The 18,292-nt window shown below is 44.4% G+C and overlaps 1 protein-coding gene across 8 annotated transcripts in view; it reads left to right on the top strand.

Annotated features, from left to right (window-relative positions):
* Nucleotides 1–18,292, top strand: part of TNRC18 (trinucleotide repeat containing 18) — a 753,175-nt gene that overhangs the window by 235,297 nt on the left and 499,586 nt on the right. For 7 of the 8 annotated variants that reach the window (XM_073558135.1, XM_073558139.1, XM_073558141.1 and 4 more), the window contains 2 exons: nt 10,694–10,840; nt 16,304–16,650. In XM_073558135.1, the coding sequence (XP_073414236.1) occupies nt 10,694–10,840; nt 16,304–16,650 (494 nt within the window). The remainder of the gene's footprint in view (nt 1–10,693; nt 10,841–16,303; nt 16,651–18,292) is intronic. The other variant, XM_073558137.1, reaches the window with a different exon arrangement.

Raw genomic sequence — 18,292 nt, 5'->3', positions numbered from 1 at the left:
GCTGCATGGAGCATAGCTGATCACATTCGGGCCCTACTGAGAGCAGTTCACCAATGGACCACGGGAATGGAGCTCTCCACCATCCAGCAGCTGATGGATCTCATCGACTGAGCAGTTTTTGAGGATCTATCTGGAGGACATAGAGCAGTACCTACCTGACTAGAGGTCAAAGGGGGCCTCTGCAACAGAGACACTTGTTGATGAGTACTCCAACAACAGGACGCCAGAGGCCAAGAAGCCTGCCGGCTGGAGAGAGAGTAAGACGAATGTGATGCCTGCTGTCTCTACCCCCAAGCCCTAGGGGGTACCTACCCATGCTTCTCTCTCCACGTCGGTGGGGGAACTCAGACTGTCATGTCTTCAGGTAGGCAGGACACTTCAAATCCAAGTGTCCCCAGCTCATAAGGGTCCAATCAAGAAAACATCCACTGTTGGGTGTGGGTGGGGATGGTGGAAGGGCCTTTGACAACCTTCAGCCCGTCTCCATAGGCCAGGCCATGGGACTACGGGTCACTAGCTCCGAGATTACTTTTGTGTGACCTGAGCTGGTGTCCCCACTGGATTTGATACCCCGGAAAAGCATCGCCATCTCAGGGATTGGAGGCTTCAAATGGGTGCTGCCCGTTGCCAAGGTGTATTTGGACTGGAGCGCTGGGAGGGGAATGTGGGAGGTGGTAATCTCAAATTTTCCCGCTAGTGTTTTGCTTGGGACAGACTTGTGGTGGCTTGTGTCCCAGGATGTGGCCGCTGAACCCCCATTGCCTGATTTTTCAGACAAACCCTAATGTCCTCCACTGTTGATGTCAATGTGATTAACATACCTACTGGGGGGGGATATTGGGGTTGATAATGTACTGTGTCCATCTCCCCTCGCAGGTATGCTGGAACAGTTTGTCCTGTGAGGTTGTCACAGAGGAGACAGACAGGGGAGACCGCTGCAAAGGGGGACTATGCAATTGAGGTAAGGCAGTCCCATATGAGGTAGGGCTCCCAGTTAAGGCCTCATAGCATGGTTCTGCCACAACTGTGATGTCAGAGGGCAAGGTTAGTAGATCGGGACTGGTGACTCGGTTGGAAGCAGGGCAAAAGGAGTACTACCCGCAGTTGCAGCTGCTGTGGCCATTGTCACGTGCAGTTGTAGCGCCAGAGCCCCTAGGGGATACCACGGTTTCTCCCCTTTTGACCAAGTGGCTGCCAGGTCAAACTGATATCAGTAAACAGGTCCCAAGGCGCTGACAGAAGATGTGGCGGTTTTGTTTATTCTGGCCATGTCTATCTATTCAGTGGACGTTGGACTGTAAGATAGATACTAAAGAGCAGGTGGTACAGGCTCCCTCGGACTCAGACTTCGAGTGGGTGGTCTGGGACCAAGGATAGCTGTACCTGGTGAACGGTCCAGCAAGGTACATCGGAGGCGTTGCCAAGGGACTTGACAGTTAGTGTTACCCTATCCGTTCATGTCGGAGTTGTTGTGGATTGCGCATGAGAATCCGATGGCCAGACATCTAGAGATCACTAAGATCAGGGCCAGGCTAGTCCAGCATTTCTACTGGCCAAGGATGGGGGCCTATGTGGCTGCGTGCTGCCGTTCGTGCGACACCTGTTAGAGGTTGGTTACTTTGCCCATCATTGAAGAGCCTTTCAGGAGAGTGTCTGTGGATTTGGTTGGCCCAATGGCCACTCCCGGAAGCTCCGGGAATTGCTTTGTTTTGACGGTAGTAGACTATGCAACCCAATTCCCGGAAGTTGTAGACTTGTTGTTTTAGGCAGACAAGATGGCGACTGCCCAGTTCATGTTGCAGATGATGGAATCCCTCTGTAAACAGATATAGGTGCAACATCTGGTGACCAGCCTGTTCTGCCCACAGACCAACGGCCTAAACAAACTGTTCAGTGGCACCCTGAATTAGATGCTTAAGATGTTGGTTGACTCTCACCGGCGCGACTGGGAGTTGTACCTCCCACACCTGCTGTTTTTTTTACTGGGTGATTCCACGGGCCTCAACCGAGTTCTCGCTCTTGAGTTCCTGTATGGGCGATGTGTGTGGGGACTCCTGGCTCTGGTGAAAGAGGTCGCGTCCATGACAAGATGCAGGCCATGACGAAGCTGCTTCACGATAATATGACGCAAGCTCAGTCCGATCAGAAGCTATGGTACGACCGGAATGCCTGTGAGTGGACCTTCCAGGTGAGTAAAAAGATGTGTGTGTACTGATCCCCGTACTCCAGGACTAGCATCAGGAGTTCTGGGAAGGCCCTTATCTTGTGCACCAGCAGCTTAACACCATAATTTACCTGTTCACTCTGGACCAAGCCCGTGAATGGCGGAAGGCCTTCAACGTGAATATGATGAAGTTAATTTTGACAGAGAGGCCTGCACTCTCCCTATATGCAACATATGCAACCTGCCAGAAGAGGGAGAGGCAGAGACCCTCCCTGATATTTTCACCCAGCCTGTCGAGAGTCCGACCATGGTCAGACGTCACACCGATAACTGACATGATCTATCTGATTGTATCTTTTGTACTATGCCCTGTATTTGCATATATGACCATTATATATGTACTAGCTGAAGAGCCTGGTGTTGCCGGACCATAGTAACTAACTGTGGTTAGTTATAACAAATTATAGTGATTATATTGCACATAAATTGTTGCTGTTGAACATGGCAATGTTCCTGCGCTGGTACACGGAACACGACCGGCGGCGTTTTGTTGAAGCAATTTTTTTTAACACAATATTAACCCCTTAAATACTGCCTATATGACTTAACTGTGGCTGTTAAGGAGCCTTATTCCTCCTGCACCTCATGCTCCTTTTTGCATAGTCTCCTCCTGCACATCACACTCCTCTTCTATACACAGCATTTTTCTGCAGCACAGCTTTTCTCCTTTATATTCGCCTCCTCTGGCATTGCCTCACACTCCTTCTATATTCAATTGGAAACACTTGATCCCAAGAGACATTGCACTAATTGCAGTAAAGCATATCGTATACACAACCTACTTCTTCTACAGCACCACACGTTTCTCCTTTAGACCTAGTTCAGATGTTATTTGCTCAGTATTTTTACCTCAGTATTTGTAAGCTAAAACCAGAGGAAAAAGTATATTAGAAACATGTCACCTCTTCTCTATCTTTCTCCTACTCGTGGTTTTGGCTTATAAAAACTGAGGTAAAATACTGACCAAATACTGAACGTGTGACTGCCCCCGGCACATTAACCCCTGGCACACTGCGATCAAACATGATCGCAGTGTACCGGGGGCACAGGGAAGAATTGAGCAGGGAGGGGGCTCCCTGCGTGCTTCCCTGGACCCTCGGAACAGCGCGATGTGCTCGCGCTGTTCCGAGGGCCTCCTCCCTGCAGGCGCCTGGATCCAATATGGCCGTGGGGGCCTTTGGGGTCCTGCAGGGAGGCGTCTTTCTCAGTGCCTGCTGAGAGCAGGCGCTGAGAAAGCCTGCAGAGGTGCCTGTCAGATCGCTGTTCTGGCACTGCACTGCAAAGTATCAGATCAGCGATCTGACATTTTACAGTGATGTCTCCCGCCCGGGACAATGTAATAAATTTAAAAAAAAAAAAAAAAATCATATGTAAAAATAATTTTTTAAAAAATCCTACATAAATTAAGAAAAAAATCCCTAATAAATTCTTTTTTTGTAAATAAAAAAAACACCCCAATAAAAATACACATATTTAGTATCACCGCGTCCGTAACAACTTGCCCTATTAAACTGTCTCACTAGTTAACCGCTTTAGTGAACCCCTTCAAAGAAAAAAAAACAAGGCAAAAAGCAAATGCTTTATCATCATACCGCCGAACAAAAAGTGCAATAACACGCGATCAAAAATATGTATATAAATAAACATTGTACTGCTGAAAACGTCATCTTGTCCCACAAAAAACGAGCCACCGTACAGCATCATCAACGAAAATATAAAAAAGTTATAGCTCGCAGAATAAAGTGATGCAAAAATAATTATTTCTTATATAAAATTGTTTTTATTGTATAAAAGCGCCAAAACACAAAAAAAAGTAAACGTACTGACCTGAAGAATGACACCGCTTTATAAATTTTACCACACGCGGAACGGTTTAAACACTCCCCCCCCCCCCCCCTCCCCCAAAAGAAATTCATGACATGCTGGTTTTTGTTCATTTTGCGCACCAAAAATCGGGATAAAAGGCGATTAAAAAAAAAAAAAAGTCAGGTGCCCGAAAATGGTACCAATAAAAATGTCAGCTCGTCCCGCAAAAAATAAGACCTCACACGACTCTGTGGGTCAAAATATGGAAAAATTATAGCTCTCAATGTGGTGAGGAAAAAACTATTTTTACAATAAAAAGCGTCTTTTAGAGTGTGACAGCTGCCAAACATAAAAACCCACCATAAATAGTAGATCAAACCCCCCTTTATCACCCCCTTAGTTAGGTAAAAATAATAAAATTTAAAAATTTATTTATTTCCATTTTCCCATTAGGTTTAGGGCTAGGGTTAGGGCTGAGATTAGGGTTAGGGGTGTGTTGGGGTTAGGGTTGGAGTTAGAATTGGGGGGGTTTCTACTGTTTAGGCACATCAGGGGCTCTCCAAATGCAACATGGCATCTGATCTCAATTCCAGCCAAATCTGCGTTGAAAAAGTCAAACCGTGCTCCTTCCCTTCCAAGCTCTGCCATTCACCCAAACAGTGATTTACCCCCACATATGGGGAATCTGCTTACTCAGGCCAAATTGCACAACTTTTGGGGTCTAATTTCTCCTGTTATCCTTGGGAAAATAAAAATTGGGGGCAAAAATATCTTTTTTGTGCAAAGAAACATTTTTTTTATTTTTATGACTCTACGTTATAAACTTCTGTGAAGCACTTGGGGGTTCAAAGAGCTCAGCACACATCTAGATAAGTTCTTTGGGGGTCTAGTTTCCAAAATGGGGTCACTTGCGGGGAGTTTCCACAGTTTAGGCACATCAGGGGCTCTCAAAATGTGCCATGACACCCGCATACCATTCCTTCAAAGTTTGCATTCCAAAATGTCACTACTTCCTTCCAAGCTCTGCCATTCACCCATACAGTAGTTTTCTCCCACATATGGGATATCAGCGTACTTAGGACAAATTGGACAACAACTTTTGGGGTCTAATTCCTCCTGTTACCCTTGGGAAAATTGAAAAATTGGGGACTAAAAGATCATGTTTGTGGAAAAAATATGATTTTTTTATTTTCAGCCTGGGTGTTATAAACTTCTGTGAAGCACCTGTGGGGTTCAAAGTTCTCACCACACATCTAGATAAGTTCCTTAGGGGGTCTAGTTTCCAAAATGGGGTCACTTGTGGGGGTTTCCACTGTTCAAGCACATCAGGGGCTCTCCAAATGCGACATGGCGCCTGATCTCAATTCCAGACAATTTTGCGTCCAACGGCGCTCCTTCCCTTCTGATCTCTGCCATGCGCCGAAACAGTGGTTCCCCCCCCCCCCCCCACATATTAGATATCAGCGTACTCAGGACAAACTGCACAATAACTTTAATGGTCTGATTTCTCATTTTACCTGAAGTAATTTTTTTGTGAAAAAGTTAAATGTTCATTTTTTTTAAACATTCAAAAAATTCCTGTGAAGCACCCGAAGGGTTAGTAAACTTCTTGAATGTGGTTTTGAGTACTGTCAGGAGAGCAGTTTTTAGAATGGTGTCAATTTGGTGTATTTTCTTTCATATAGACCCCTCAAAGTGACTTCAAATGTGTTGTGGTCCCTAAATGAGAAATCGCTGGTCAAATTTTAGCCCTTATAACTTCCTAACACAAAAAAATTTTGGTTACAAAATTTTGCTGATGTAAAGTAAACATGTGGGAAATGTTACTTAAGTTGTTTGTGTGCCTCTCTATCTCTGTGATTTAAGGGCATAAAAATTCAAAGTTGGAAAATTGCGAAATTTTCGCCAAATTTCTGTTTTTTTCACAAATAAACGCAAGTTATATGAATGAAACTTTACCACTAACATGAAGTACATTATGTCACGAGAAAAACATTGTCAGTATCACCGGGATCCATGGAAGCGTTCCAGAGTTACTATCTCATAACTGGACAGTGGTCATAATTGTAAAAATTAACATGTAAAACCACCCTTGGAGGTAAATGGTTGATTGTTCCAACAATTTTTTTTTGGCCATTTTAGGGTTTTTGTGTGACATTCTGTCCAATTTGTCTCTTCAATTTTTTTTTGTTGTGTGTTCCAATACACACAAAAAAATTAAACGTGTATAACAAAATGTGTAATTGCAATCATTTTCTGGGAGAAACACTTATATTTTCTGGGACAATTTCAAGGGTGCCAACACTTTCGGCCACTACTGTGTCAGAGCTGCTGTAGAAAGTGCGGCCCATCTGTGTCCGCTTTCAACATTCTCACCCTGTTGCTGGTCGCCTGTCTGCTCTGCAGTGTCTGTTCTGCCTTCCCTCTCACTGCTTTATATGTGATCTACCAGCAAGGTAGAACTCCATCTTGCATATGCTGGAGAGACTGTGAGCAGCAGACAATAGTGGAGTTTTAACGTCAGCATGCATGGGTGAGACACGCTGCGGAACAACAACACTTGAAGACCATTGAGTGTCCCTCCATGCAGGACGTGTTTGCACTGTTGCTCTGCTTCCAGTACTCCACCAACATGGCAATCGCTGATGACTCAGTCATCACTGTTGCTATCCCTATTCTATGCCTCCTTGAATACATTTTTCAAGTGATGATGATTTGAGGTGATGGCACAGGAGAAAAAGGATGAAGAGCTGGGATTATTCACACTATTATCAGGCCAGTCATCCACATATGGCTTGAAGGGTGGGTTCCTGTATCAACAATGGCCAGGTACACAACTGTCCAGCCAGGGGACAGTTTTGTAGGAAGAGGAAGGGTGTTCACAGCAGGGTGGCACTCAAAGAAGCAAGCTCACGGGCACCACTGAAGCGTGACTGGGGGGATACACTTACCACCAAGGACACCTAGATCCTCGCTACAAGGATGACTAACTATCCTTCATCACTGGAGCGGAAAATGTGGAAATACAAACGTGTGCTGGTAGACTGCCTTCCCTCTTGACAGCGGGGGGGGGGGGGGGGTGCTCAGTGGAAGCACAAGGCAGAAGAGGAGGAAGTTGCCAACGCAACTGGTGCCTTTGCACCATCTTAAGGGAGGGTTAGCCTGGCTGAAATAGGTAAAACTTTCCACAGCACACCACTTCTGGTATCACCAATTGATACAGTCTGTATTAGCAGGAGGCAGCATCTCAACTACATGGAGGAGTTTGTGGCTGTCCACACATCTCCATGACCGGAGTGATGGGTCTGCCCCATTTAACTTCTGGGTTTCCAAACTGGACACCTGACCTGAGCTTGCCCTTTACACCTTGCATTTGCTGACATGCCTTGTTGCAAGTGTACTGTTAGAATGTGTGTTTAGCACAGCAGGGAGTGTTATCACTGACAAATGCATCAGCCTGTCCACTACTAACGTGGACAAGCTCCCATTTATGAAAATAAACCAGGCATACCTTTTGGCTGATGAGAGAAGACGACCAGCCGCATCCAGCCATTGTAAAGGGCCAGTCACACTAAGAGATATCGCTAGCAATATCGCTATAACTAGTGACGTTATAGCGATATTGCTAGCGATATCTCTGTGTGTGATACTTACCTACGACCGGCTCCCCTGCTGGTTATCGCTGATCGCGCGAGAACGTTCAGGACTGTTTCTCGTCGTCAGCTTCCTGCGGCGCTTCGTGCTGTGACGACGAGCGACGCGTGGAGGCGGGCGGGAGGACGCAGGATCGCCGTGTCTGACAGGTAAGTAGCGACCCCGGTCCCCAGCGATGTCGCTAGTGAGATCTGCCTGTGTGGCAGCTCACTAGCGACCACTTAGCGATGCACCAGCGATCCTGACAGGGTCATATCGCTGGTCGGGATCGCTGGTACATCGCTAAGTGTGACAGTACCTTTATATTCCGCCTCAGGTTGTTTGTTGCAATTGCCATTCCTAATGTTTTGCGGCTTAGCAAAATTAAACAAAAAACTAAAACTGTGTTGGCTACCTCCTCCTCCGCTTTTTCCACCTACACCACCAAGTCCACCTTTTCAATATCCTCCTCCACTTGGACCTCCACCTTAGGTCATTTCCCTATCCACATTTGTTTGCAGGGCAATTGTCCTGATTTTTTCCCCCCATTTTGCTTCTTTTTGCAGCCCTCTACCCCTTACGTCTATTATTTTACTGCATAAAACTTTGGGTCCATGTTTGCTTCTATGAGGTTTGGGTCTGACATTTAGTAGATATATGTAAGGGAATACTCAAAGTAAACAGACATACCTTTCAAAAACAATATTTATTAAATTCCTTATAACATTTCACCCTGTGCAAAAGGATCTGGGACTCTATCTCCAGACCACCAGGACTGCCTGAAGCAGATAAGTAGTATTGTGGGTTGTCCAAAAAAAATGGATAGATGCAGTAGCTAAAAATTATTATATGTCCAGATAATCTATCTCCACGTTAAGCATGTGAGTCCAATAAAAGATGTACATATACAGATAAGTCTATTAAACATGCAAGATGGGAAATATTAGAAAGCTTTAAAGGGATTGTCCAGAAGTAGGACAACCCCTTCTTATAGAAAATGTTCGGCCCCGATAAAATAGTAAGGCTTATAGTGCTTAAAGACACTCTCGTGTCGGCGCCGTTCCCGCGGTGTCAGGCCTTGTTCTCCCCTGGGCTGTGTTGCTGTATTGTGACGTGACACTGGCGCCCAATCAGCACTGGCGTCGCTCTCTCCTCCTTCGGACAAACTGAACATGGAGAGAACGCCAGGGATTCTGGTGATCCTGGACTTCCTCTTCATGTTCAGTTTGTCCAAAGGCAGAGACAGTGACACCAGCGGTGATTGAACCCCGGGCACCAAGTGTCATTCCACAGCACTACAGCTCGGTGACTGCGAGTGCCTACCCTGCTTGAGCCGGCACGAGAGGGGTGTATAGGCTTTATTATTTTGTCGGGGCAGAACATTTCGTTTAAGAAGGGATTGTCCTAGTAGTGGACAGCCATTTCAGTGATTAGGGATGAGCGAATTTTCTCGCATTAGGTGCTATCCAAGCATGCTTGTGTGCTAATCGAGCGTCTGCATTGTGCTTGAAAAATATGTTCGAGTCCCCGTGCTACATGTCTTCTATCTGTTGAGTCAGAAGCAACACATGCAGCCACAGGGACTAATTATGCAAATTGTCTCTTCAGAGAGGAAGAGAACTAGAACTCTAGTGCCACCTATTGGAGGTAGCAATCCTAAAAGTCAATGTTGACCCTTTAACGAGCCTTCTTACATGACTTAGGATAAAAGCCAAGCCAGAAACTCCATTTGCAGACACTGTGTTTCGGGTACTGCCCCTCATCAGTGCAAAGTGGGAGATCTGGTTTGGCTGTGAGAGAGGCGTCTGACCGATATCCAAGAAGTATCATTTCTCCTTATGGAGAATGACATGCTAAGCATGTCGAGGTGAGGAGACTTAAAGCCTCAATGCTCCTCTGGGAAATATGCAAATTATGCAAATTGTCTCTCCAATAGGTGGCACTAGAGTTCTAGTTCTCTTCCTCTCTGAAGAGACAATTTGCATAATTAGCATATTTCCCAGAGGAGCATTGCGGCTTTAAGTCTCCTCACCTCGACATGCTTAGCATGTCATTCTCCATAAGGAGAAATGATACTTCTTGGATAGCCACAGGGACTCAAACATATTATCTGAGCACGCCCAAGATCCTCAGATAACACCCGAGCATGCTCGAATAGCAGTGTATTAGAGCATGGTCGCTCATCACTTTTAATGATCTGACTTAGTGGATAGAAGAAGACATAGATATTACAGGTCATAGCACAAAATCTATCACACCCTGGATGATCCATTAGGCTGACCCAGCCCAGCCACTGAGATTGGGTTGGCATCCTAGATGTATGAGATATGGCGCCTCAGCTAAACGATGTCTTTCTCTAGATAACACTAGCTGTCCTTATTAAACACTCTGATGATACACTTACACATTATAAAGGTCACCATGTAGGGAGGACCACATCATAATAAATCTCAAATAGTGATAACTTATCATTGGTTGTTCATAACGAAGGTTGCATCTGTGCTTCAAAGCGTTTCCCAATCTTAGAGGTTCATCAGGATGCTTGATGTAAAAAAAAATCACATCATATGTCCATTCTGGTATAAGAATGGATCTATGGGGTTTTGGTCAAGTTCTGGTACCTGAACCGATCTTTAAACTGCAGTTCAACCTAACCCAACGAACATCCACAGGTTCACTCATCCCTATTTGCTGCTGGATCTGTTTTGAAAGATGATTACTGGACATGTGAACATAGCTTTAGTGTGCCAAATAATAAAGTGAAAAAATATTTTAAAAACCTCAACACTAATCCCACACGGTAAACACTCAAAAACCACTGTGGCAAAATTTTCATTTTGTTTTTAACCTCTCCCTATAACCAGATTACCCATAACCAGATTAACCTGCGCAATTAACTGAATGTATGTTTTCTTTTACATATTTTTTTCTGCAACAACTGTGCAGTTACTGCACAAATAAGTTATAAGTATTATTAACAGGTACTCTGTAACCATTTTGTCTTATGTTTTTTTTGTCTGTTTTTCCTAGGTTTAGCTCATTCTCCACTTCACCAGGGAATGAATCCATCAGTACCACAAGGAGTAGCAACGTCATTTCCATCTGCTTACAATTTTGCAAGAGAAACACACAGTGGCCAAATTGTGGTCATTCCAGCTGATCATTTATCACATTTTGGTAGGTAAAAGATTGAAGCGTAAATAGAAGCACATTACACTTACATAAAAACAGAATGGAAAAAAAGTTTAAATGGGTTGTCTGGACTTAATCTACAAGTCTGAAGTCATGGAGTTACTTTAGACGTGTGATTCCTCACGTTGCGTGCACCGCGCGCTGTGTGAATTCCAAGGTGCCGAATCTGGCAACGACTATCATGTAACTGCTAGTATGAGGATGCATGCCCTCGGGCACATTACGGCTAGACTGTTACCTGCCGCACCTATCTAATAGGGATGTGCCCAGGATTTTTTATATTTGCAGTCAATGACTGTCATCCTCAACACCGTTACTTATGACAGCTACAGACTTGTAGTTTAAGACTGGACAACCCCTTTAAAGTGGTATTCCCATCTCCAAGATCCTATCACAATATGTAGTAGGTGTAATAATGATAATATCCAAAGGCAGAAGAAAAGGGCTGGCACTCACCATCCTTAAAATCCAAACTTTATTGTAGCATAAAAATCTTCAGCAGGGGAGCAATGTGAACAAGGTACCTGGTGGCTGCAGTGGTGTGGATGCACTTTGCTCTTTTTGTTGGGTAATGGTGATATTTTCTTAAACTCTTTCCTCATGCGGGCATTGCAGGAGCTTAGGTTACCACCACTAGCAAATGGCTAACTGTCACTGTATCAGTGGTCGTAGCCGTAGATACAATAAGAGGAAAGAATAGCATAACAGTCACTGATCCAGGTGAAAGAGTCCGCTTTATTTAGCAATCCACATTAAAACTTCATGGCCGGGAGGCTGGAGGGAGGAGTGAGCAATGACTGACGACGGCCGTTTCGTGCTTACTAGCGCTTCGACAGTTCCGTGAGTAGAAGGTTGTGACGTGGGAAATTATACCATGCCACCTTATTGCTCCTTCTCCTACAGCTGCTGCCATAATTGTCATGGTTTGGACAGGGTTCTTGCCCTGCACTCACAGGGTTAAGTGTACGTGGCCTCTTTCTCAATCTGGGAGGGGTATTTATACTCACTCTTTACCAGGGTTCTCTGTCAGCTATACTGTTGTTCTGGCTGTGTGTCTGACCCCTAGTGTGCGTGTATACTGCATTGCTTGTTTGCTTCCCCTGTCAGATCCGGTCTGTCCCCTCATTGTGTACTCCGTCTCTCGTTTTGGTACTATTGTCTTCTCCGGTTCTGACCTCCTGGCTTGGCTATCGTTACTCTGTTACAGTTTGTCCCTATTGTACCGTCTATTGCCCGTTCTGGTTTTCTGATCTATTGCTACGTCCTGACTATCCATTCTGCCTAACCCTTTGGTACTGTATTGCTATCTCGTCCTTTGACCCCGGCTTGATCTGGTTTCTGTCTCTGTCCATGCCCCTTGGTAACATTGTCCAGTAGTTACCCTTTTAGGAGTTTTCCGCAGCTCCTAGCTCTCTGGAGTTTAGACCACGCCCTCAGCAGTCACATGCTTCAGGTCCTGTGAGCCTGGAGCATGCATCGTCACCATTGCTGCCCCGCTCCACAGGTATCTTTGTGCAGTTTTTGTACTCAGGACTCGCGCACTGGCTCAGTGAGCAAGTTCAGTGCGGTGTTCCTGACAATAATGACATGAAATACATAGACATTTAAAAAACAATTTAAAACAAGATGCAAGCATGAAAACATACAGAATGTCACATAAACGTGTGGAAAAATCCTATTACACTATAATCTAGTTCATTATAATATGTAAATACATATTTATCCACAAAAAAGAGGAAAAGGAGGAAATGAGGAAAAGGAGGGTATGAGGAAAAATCCTATTACACTATAATCTAGTTCATTATAATATGTAAATACATATTTATCCACAAAACTATTTTGCTGCAAATATATGCCTGTCTTGCACGCTGAATAAATAAGCAAAATGGAATGTTGAACTACCCATTAATAACATACAGACTGATTATATACAAAAAATGTGCAATCTAAATATCGCCATGATAATTATAATAATGTCTTTTTTATCATAATCTGGTTCGTCAGACTCTATATTAATGAGTATATATACCAAACTTTTTTGTTCTAAACATGTATCTGCCTTGCACACTACATAGACAATCAGATGACATATTAAACAGAACATTAATAACATGCAACCTTATTATGCAAAAAATTATGCACTCTGAAAATGACCATAAAAATAAAGGAACAGGCATGAGATGCCTACAAACATATCCACATATTCAGTGATGTATCATGTATATTATTTTTTATTTGTGGATGCATGTCCCAGTATATGAGATCTTCTCAATAATTAATGTTCATATGATTATAGTATTATCTACCATCTATACTGGCGAAACATTACTAGGAAACTACAAGAAATAAGTGATATATAAATATTATTAGGGAAAAGTACTATAAGAAAATAGACATATCCACCCTGTCGTTAAATCCCTTGGGGCCCATTGCATTAGTCTGCATAATCCACCGAGCTTCACGTCTTAGTAGAAGTTTGTGTAGGTCTCCCCCTGTGGGGGCAGCTCCACTTTCTCCAAGCCCGCAAATACTAAAACGTTCGGGTCCCCTGCATACATATCTCTGACATGGTGAATCAATCGTGGTACACCCTTGTTTGACATGATAGATTTATAATGTTCCCTGAAACGAACATGCCATAGATACCTAAGGGTCCTGCAATGCCTCCACATGAGGAAAGAGACATAGGAAATCAGAAGAACTTATACTACATTTCTAACTGCAAGTATTTGCTAATATTTTTATTATTACACCCAGGGTCGGACTGAGGTGTCTGGGACCCACCAGGCGAATGGAATCTAGGGGCCACCCTACAGCTATATGCAAATATCTGTCGTTATCCTCATTATAGTGGCGCATCAGCTGTAAAACACAGGGGGCTCCTGCATATCTACTGTGCGCCCCCATAACTGGGATGTATAATTACGGTAGTTTACATTAATGGGGTTCTTTGGTTAAAGCAAGTTATCACCGATCCATGGGCTCCATGGGTTAGGTGATGTCTTGGGTCCGACCATTAGAAACTGCACCGATCGGAAGAATGAGGAAGTTTTATCGTTGATAGGACCATCCCCATTTTAAATGGAGTGGCAGGTGGGACATCTGACTGCAGCTCCATTCGTTCTCTTTGGGCTTCTAAAAAAAAATCTGCCGCCACTGAGGGAATGAATGGATCAGTGGTCAATTCGGACATGCCACTACCAGTCTAATGGGGAAAAAAAAGTTTTACATTTTACTGTATGGGTCCAAGTAGTCAGAACCCCACCAATTAATAAGTTATCACTTATCCTGTGGCTAGGTGATTACTTTTTTCCACAGGAAAACCCCTGTAAGTGCATCTCTGCCGCTGTGTACAAAGTATTTAATCTCTAATGGAAATAAAGAATCTTCTCCTAATTGATATCAGAGAGAACAAATGGCCACCATACACAACACAATCCCCTATACCAAGACCAATACCACTACAAACAGGAAGAAATACCAGGCCGCATAGTGACCGAATAATACCACATACAAAGGACAAATACAACCACACCATGACCAGACCACATATTACCACCACATAGTGACCGAATAATATGAAACATTACCAGCATATAGGGACCAAATAATACCACATACAAGGAGAAATACTGCCACACCGTGACCAGACCACAAATTACCACCACATAGTGACCGAATACTACAATACTGATCATGAATACAAACCACAATAATAACAATACTGTTATTACCACCAGTGACATTATTCTCAGTACCTCTGTATATAGTGTCAGTGTACAGGTAATACAGTGACCACCAGTGACATTATACACAGGCGCTCTGTATATAGTGTCAGTGTACAGTCAATACAATGATCACCGGTGACATTATACACAGGAGCTCTGTATATAGTGTCAGTGTAAAAATTCCAAGTGCGGTGAAATTGCAAAAAAAAAGTGCAATACCACACTTGTTTTTTGTTTTGACTTTTTTTTACTAGGTTCACAAAATGCTAAAACTGACCTGCCATTATGATTCTGCACTGGTTATTTTTGACTTGGTAACAAGTCCTCATTATTGTAGTTCTTCCACATAAATCAATAAACATCTAAATATCCGGGAACATGAGGATGAAGACCAGATGACAAGATGTCTGGTAGGATTCCAATTTGTTTTACAATCCATTCCTATGATGACTGTGTCTTCATATAGGAGAATTTAAAGGTACTAAAACCCATGCAAATGTTGCAGTGATTGTGCTTTAAAGGAAATCGATAAGCAGGTTTTCAGACCCCAAAATAACATGATTGTAAACTACCTGCAATGATAACTTCCATACTTTTTATATTACAAGTCTGTATCTCTGTTGTCTTGTCATCCATTTGTGATTTCTTATGCAAATGAGCTCACAATTGCAGATTTTTGGCCTGCCCTTAAAGGGAATCTGTCACCCTTTTTTTGGACTATTTGCTGCCGCACCAACATCAGGGGCTTATCTACAGCATTTTGTAATGCTGTAGATAAGCCCCTGATGTAACCTGAAAGATAAGAAAAAGGAATTAGATTATACTCACCCCGGCGTCTGGTCCGATGGGTGTCGCGGTCCGGCGCCTCCCATTTTCATATGATGCCGTCCTCTTCTTTCCTTCCTGTCGTGGCTCCGGGGCAGGCGCACTGCTCTGCCCTGTTGAGGTCAGAGCAGAATACTACAGTGCGCAGGCGCCGGACCTCTCTGACCTCTCTCGGCGCCTGCGCATTGCAGGACTTTGCCCTCAACAGGGCAGAGCAGTGCGCCGGAGCCACAGCAGGAAGAAAAGAAGAGGACAGCATCGTATGAAGATGGGAGGCATCGGACCGCGACACCCATTGCACCGGACCGCCCCCCCCCCCCGGGTGAGTATAATCTAACTTGTTTTTCTTATCTTTCAGGTTACATCGGAGGCTTATCTACAGCATTACAGAATGCTGTAGATAAGCCCCTGATGTCGGTGCTGGCAGCAAATAGTCAAAAAAGGGTGACCGATTCCCTTTAAAGGTCTTTGGCCTCTTTGTCCTCCAGGCACCTGACTCCTACCTGTGATTGACAGGTGACCTTTCTGTGACCTGCTCCCCGGCCACATTTCACAGACTGTCATTCCCGGGGGTCGGCACATGCGCAGATGGATAGTCAGCTCTCGCAACATCATCAGATCATTACTGCACATGAGGCACCCCTGGAAATGACTGCGCCTACGTGAGCTGTCGACCATGAAAGCATGCCACAGAAAAGTGACCTGTCAAGTTACAGGCTCCATGCTGATGTTCACGTATGCAAACATCTAAAAACTACCATACGTGATTAATAGGGCTCATTCAAATTTTCTAAAAATATAAATTACTTATGTTTGGCTCAAATTGTTTGGCACAAAATAAAGTGTAGTAATATTGTGTTGTTTTGTTGGGGTTTTTTTTTTTGGTGCTACTCAGCAGAAATGCTTGATCGGACTTCTCCCCTCTGGCCTTCATTGTATTCCTCGGCACCTACTTCATTCCAGCACGCTCACCAGCTTCAGCTGTTCTCTCACCAGCATCTTATGCGACAACATGAACTGTATATGCTACTACAACAGCAAGCCGCTCATTCTGTAGAAGTACATAGAGGTGCACAACTTGACAATTTTGAGCCTCAGAGAAATGAACAACCAGATGTTCTGGATCTACAGAGAAATGTTGACATAGTGGAACTACAGAGAAATGCCCAATTGAAAGTTAAAGAATTCCAAAGGAAAACTCAGCATGAATCACAGGAATGTCACAGAAATGAACAATTTGCGGTAAGGCTTTAAATATATTTTTGTTATATAGTTTTAGATAATTTTTTTTATTAACTTGTTATTAAATAATGGTTTTTTGTATACTTTTTCACACAAAAAAAATCTAACAATGGGCGAACAGTTACTACATATTGAGTATGTTGAGGTAGGTCATTCTGTAAAATGTTTCTGCTGATACTGGCCATCCTTATAACCGAAAGACTTAAAGCTTGCAGCTGATTATTAACATGTCTGTAAATACTGTGGTGTTGTAACCACTGTGTCCACTAGGCGGCGCTGTGTGGATGTCCCAAGATAACGGATGAGTGGCAGAATCCTGAAGGATGGTTATGTATCTCAAGGTGGGTGGCCTTGAGATGGAGACTTAGGTATGTGTATTGATCAGCAATGATAGTGCTGAGGTGTTGTTTCAAAGTGTAAGGGAGAAGTCTCCAGGTAACTAGAGAGATGGGCGGGTTCTGGTTACCTACAAACCCACCCAGGGGTGGGTCTGAAAACGCCTGTAGTAAAAGGCTGTGTGAGTGTGTGAAGGACCTGTGATGAGGTCATAGTCATGTGACCCTGTGGGCGTGGCTATAGACCATATAATGTGGCCAGGGTAGGTCACATGTGGTGAATGCTGGGACATGGTTGGTCCAGTGTGGAAGGTCCCGCTGAGCTGGAGCTTCCTGCCTGACAGCACGTGTGGACGCTGTGAGCAATGGCGATGTGTGCCTGAGAGTTCCCTGGAGGAGATATACGTGTGCGGGATGCTGAAGCCTCATTAGGAGCCCTGACGTGGGTGAGATAATTGTGAGGCTAAGAGAGCCTGCGTACTGGACATTGATAACCAGAGTGAAGCACTGTAATGGACGCTATGCTGTTAAGTGAACTGTCTGTTGCTGTGATGGTTTATGATGGTGAATAAACCGCAAGGACTGTATTGATGTGATGGAAAATCTGTGCCGGATATGGTTTTGTGGCTGCAAGCGAGTGATCCCCTACCTAAATGACAGCGCTACCTCACATTTGGTGGAGAAAGCTATGGGCATTGTTGTAGCCTTGTTGCTGGGAGCAACGGAAGAGGACTGCAAAGTTTCGGTTGCTAAGGGCAACGGTTTCCAAAGGCATATGTTGCAGTGCTGGCAACACTGAGCCAGGAAGGCTGACTGTTGGGGAAGCCACTGCCCGGCTGTGGTTCTGGAACCGTGGGGCGGTCTAGTGAGTAAGACACTGTCCGGATCGGTGAGCCCAGTGCGGCCGTTTCCCCAGGAGAAAAGACTTACAGGATACCTCTGTGGTAGAGGGGTCCGAGAACCTGTGCGGCCAGCAGGTGACGGTCGTGAAAGCCGTATTGTACTGACCGGTTCAGTGAGAAAGAGACTGTGGTTTGCTATAGGTTGCCTCTGTGGAGAAGAGGTATCCGAGGACCTGTGTGGCTGACACAGGTAATGGACAGGTGTTCGTGTGGTACTGACCTGGGTCAGTGATAAAGACTGTGTACCTGGAGGGTTCAGTGAGCAAGGTCCTGGAGGGTCAGTGTTGGGAGGTTCTGGGATAAGAATCGGATCCCTGGAGCACGTGGTATGACCTTGGACCTGGTGAGGCATGAGTGTTGGGCAGTCTCAGGTGGAGACGGATGTCCTGAAGAGCACCCGCTAAA

The sequence above is a fragment of the Dendrobates tinctorius genome, unplaced genomic scaffold (assembly GCF_039654945.1).
Source record: "Dendrobates tinctorius isolate UK_male_01 unplaced genomic scaffold, ASM3965494v1 ptg000254l, whole genome shotgun sequence".
NCBI lineage: Eukaryota > Metazoa > Chordata > Amphibia > Anura > Dendrobatidae > Dendrobates > Dendrobates tinctorius.
This window is presented reverse-complemented; position numbering and strand designations above follow the sequence as displayed.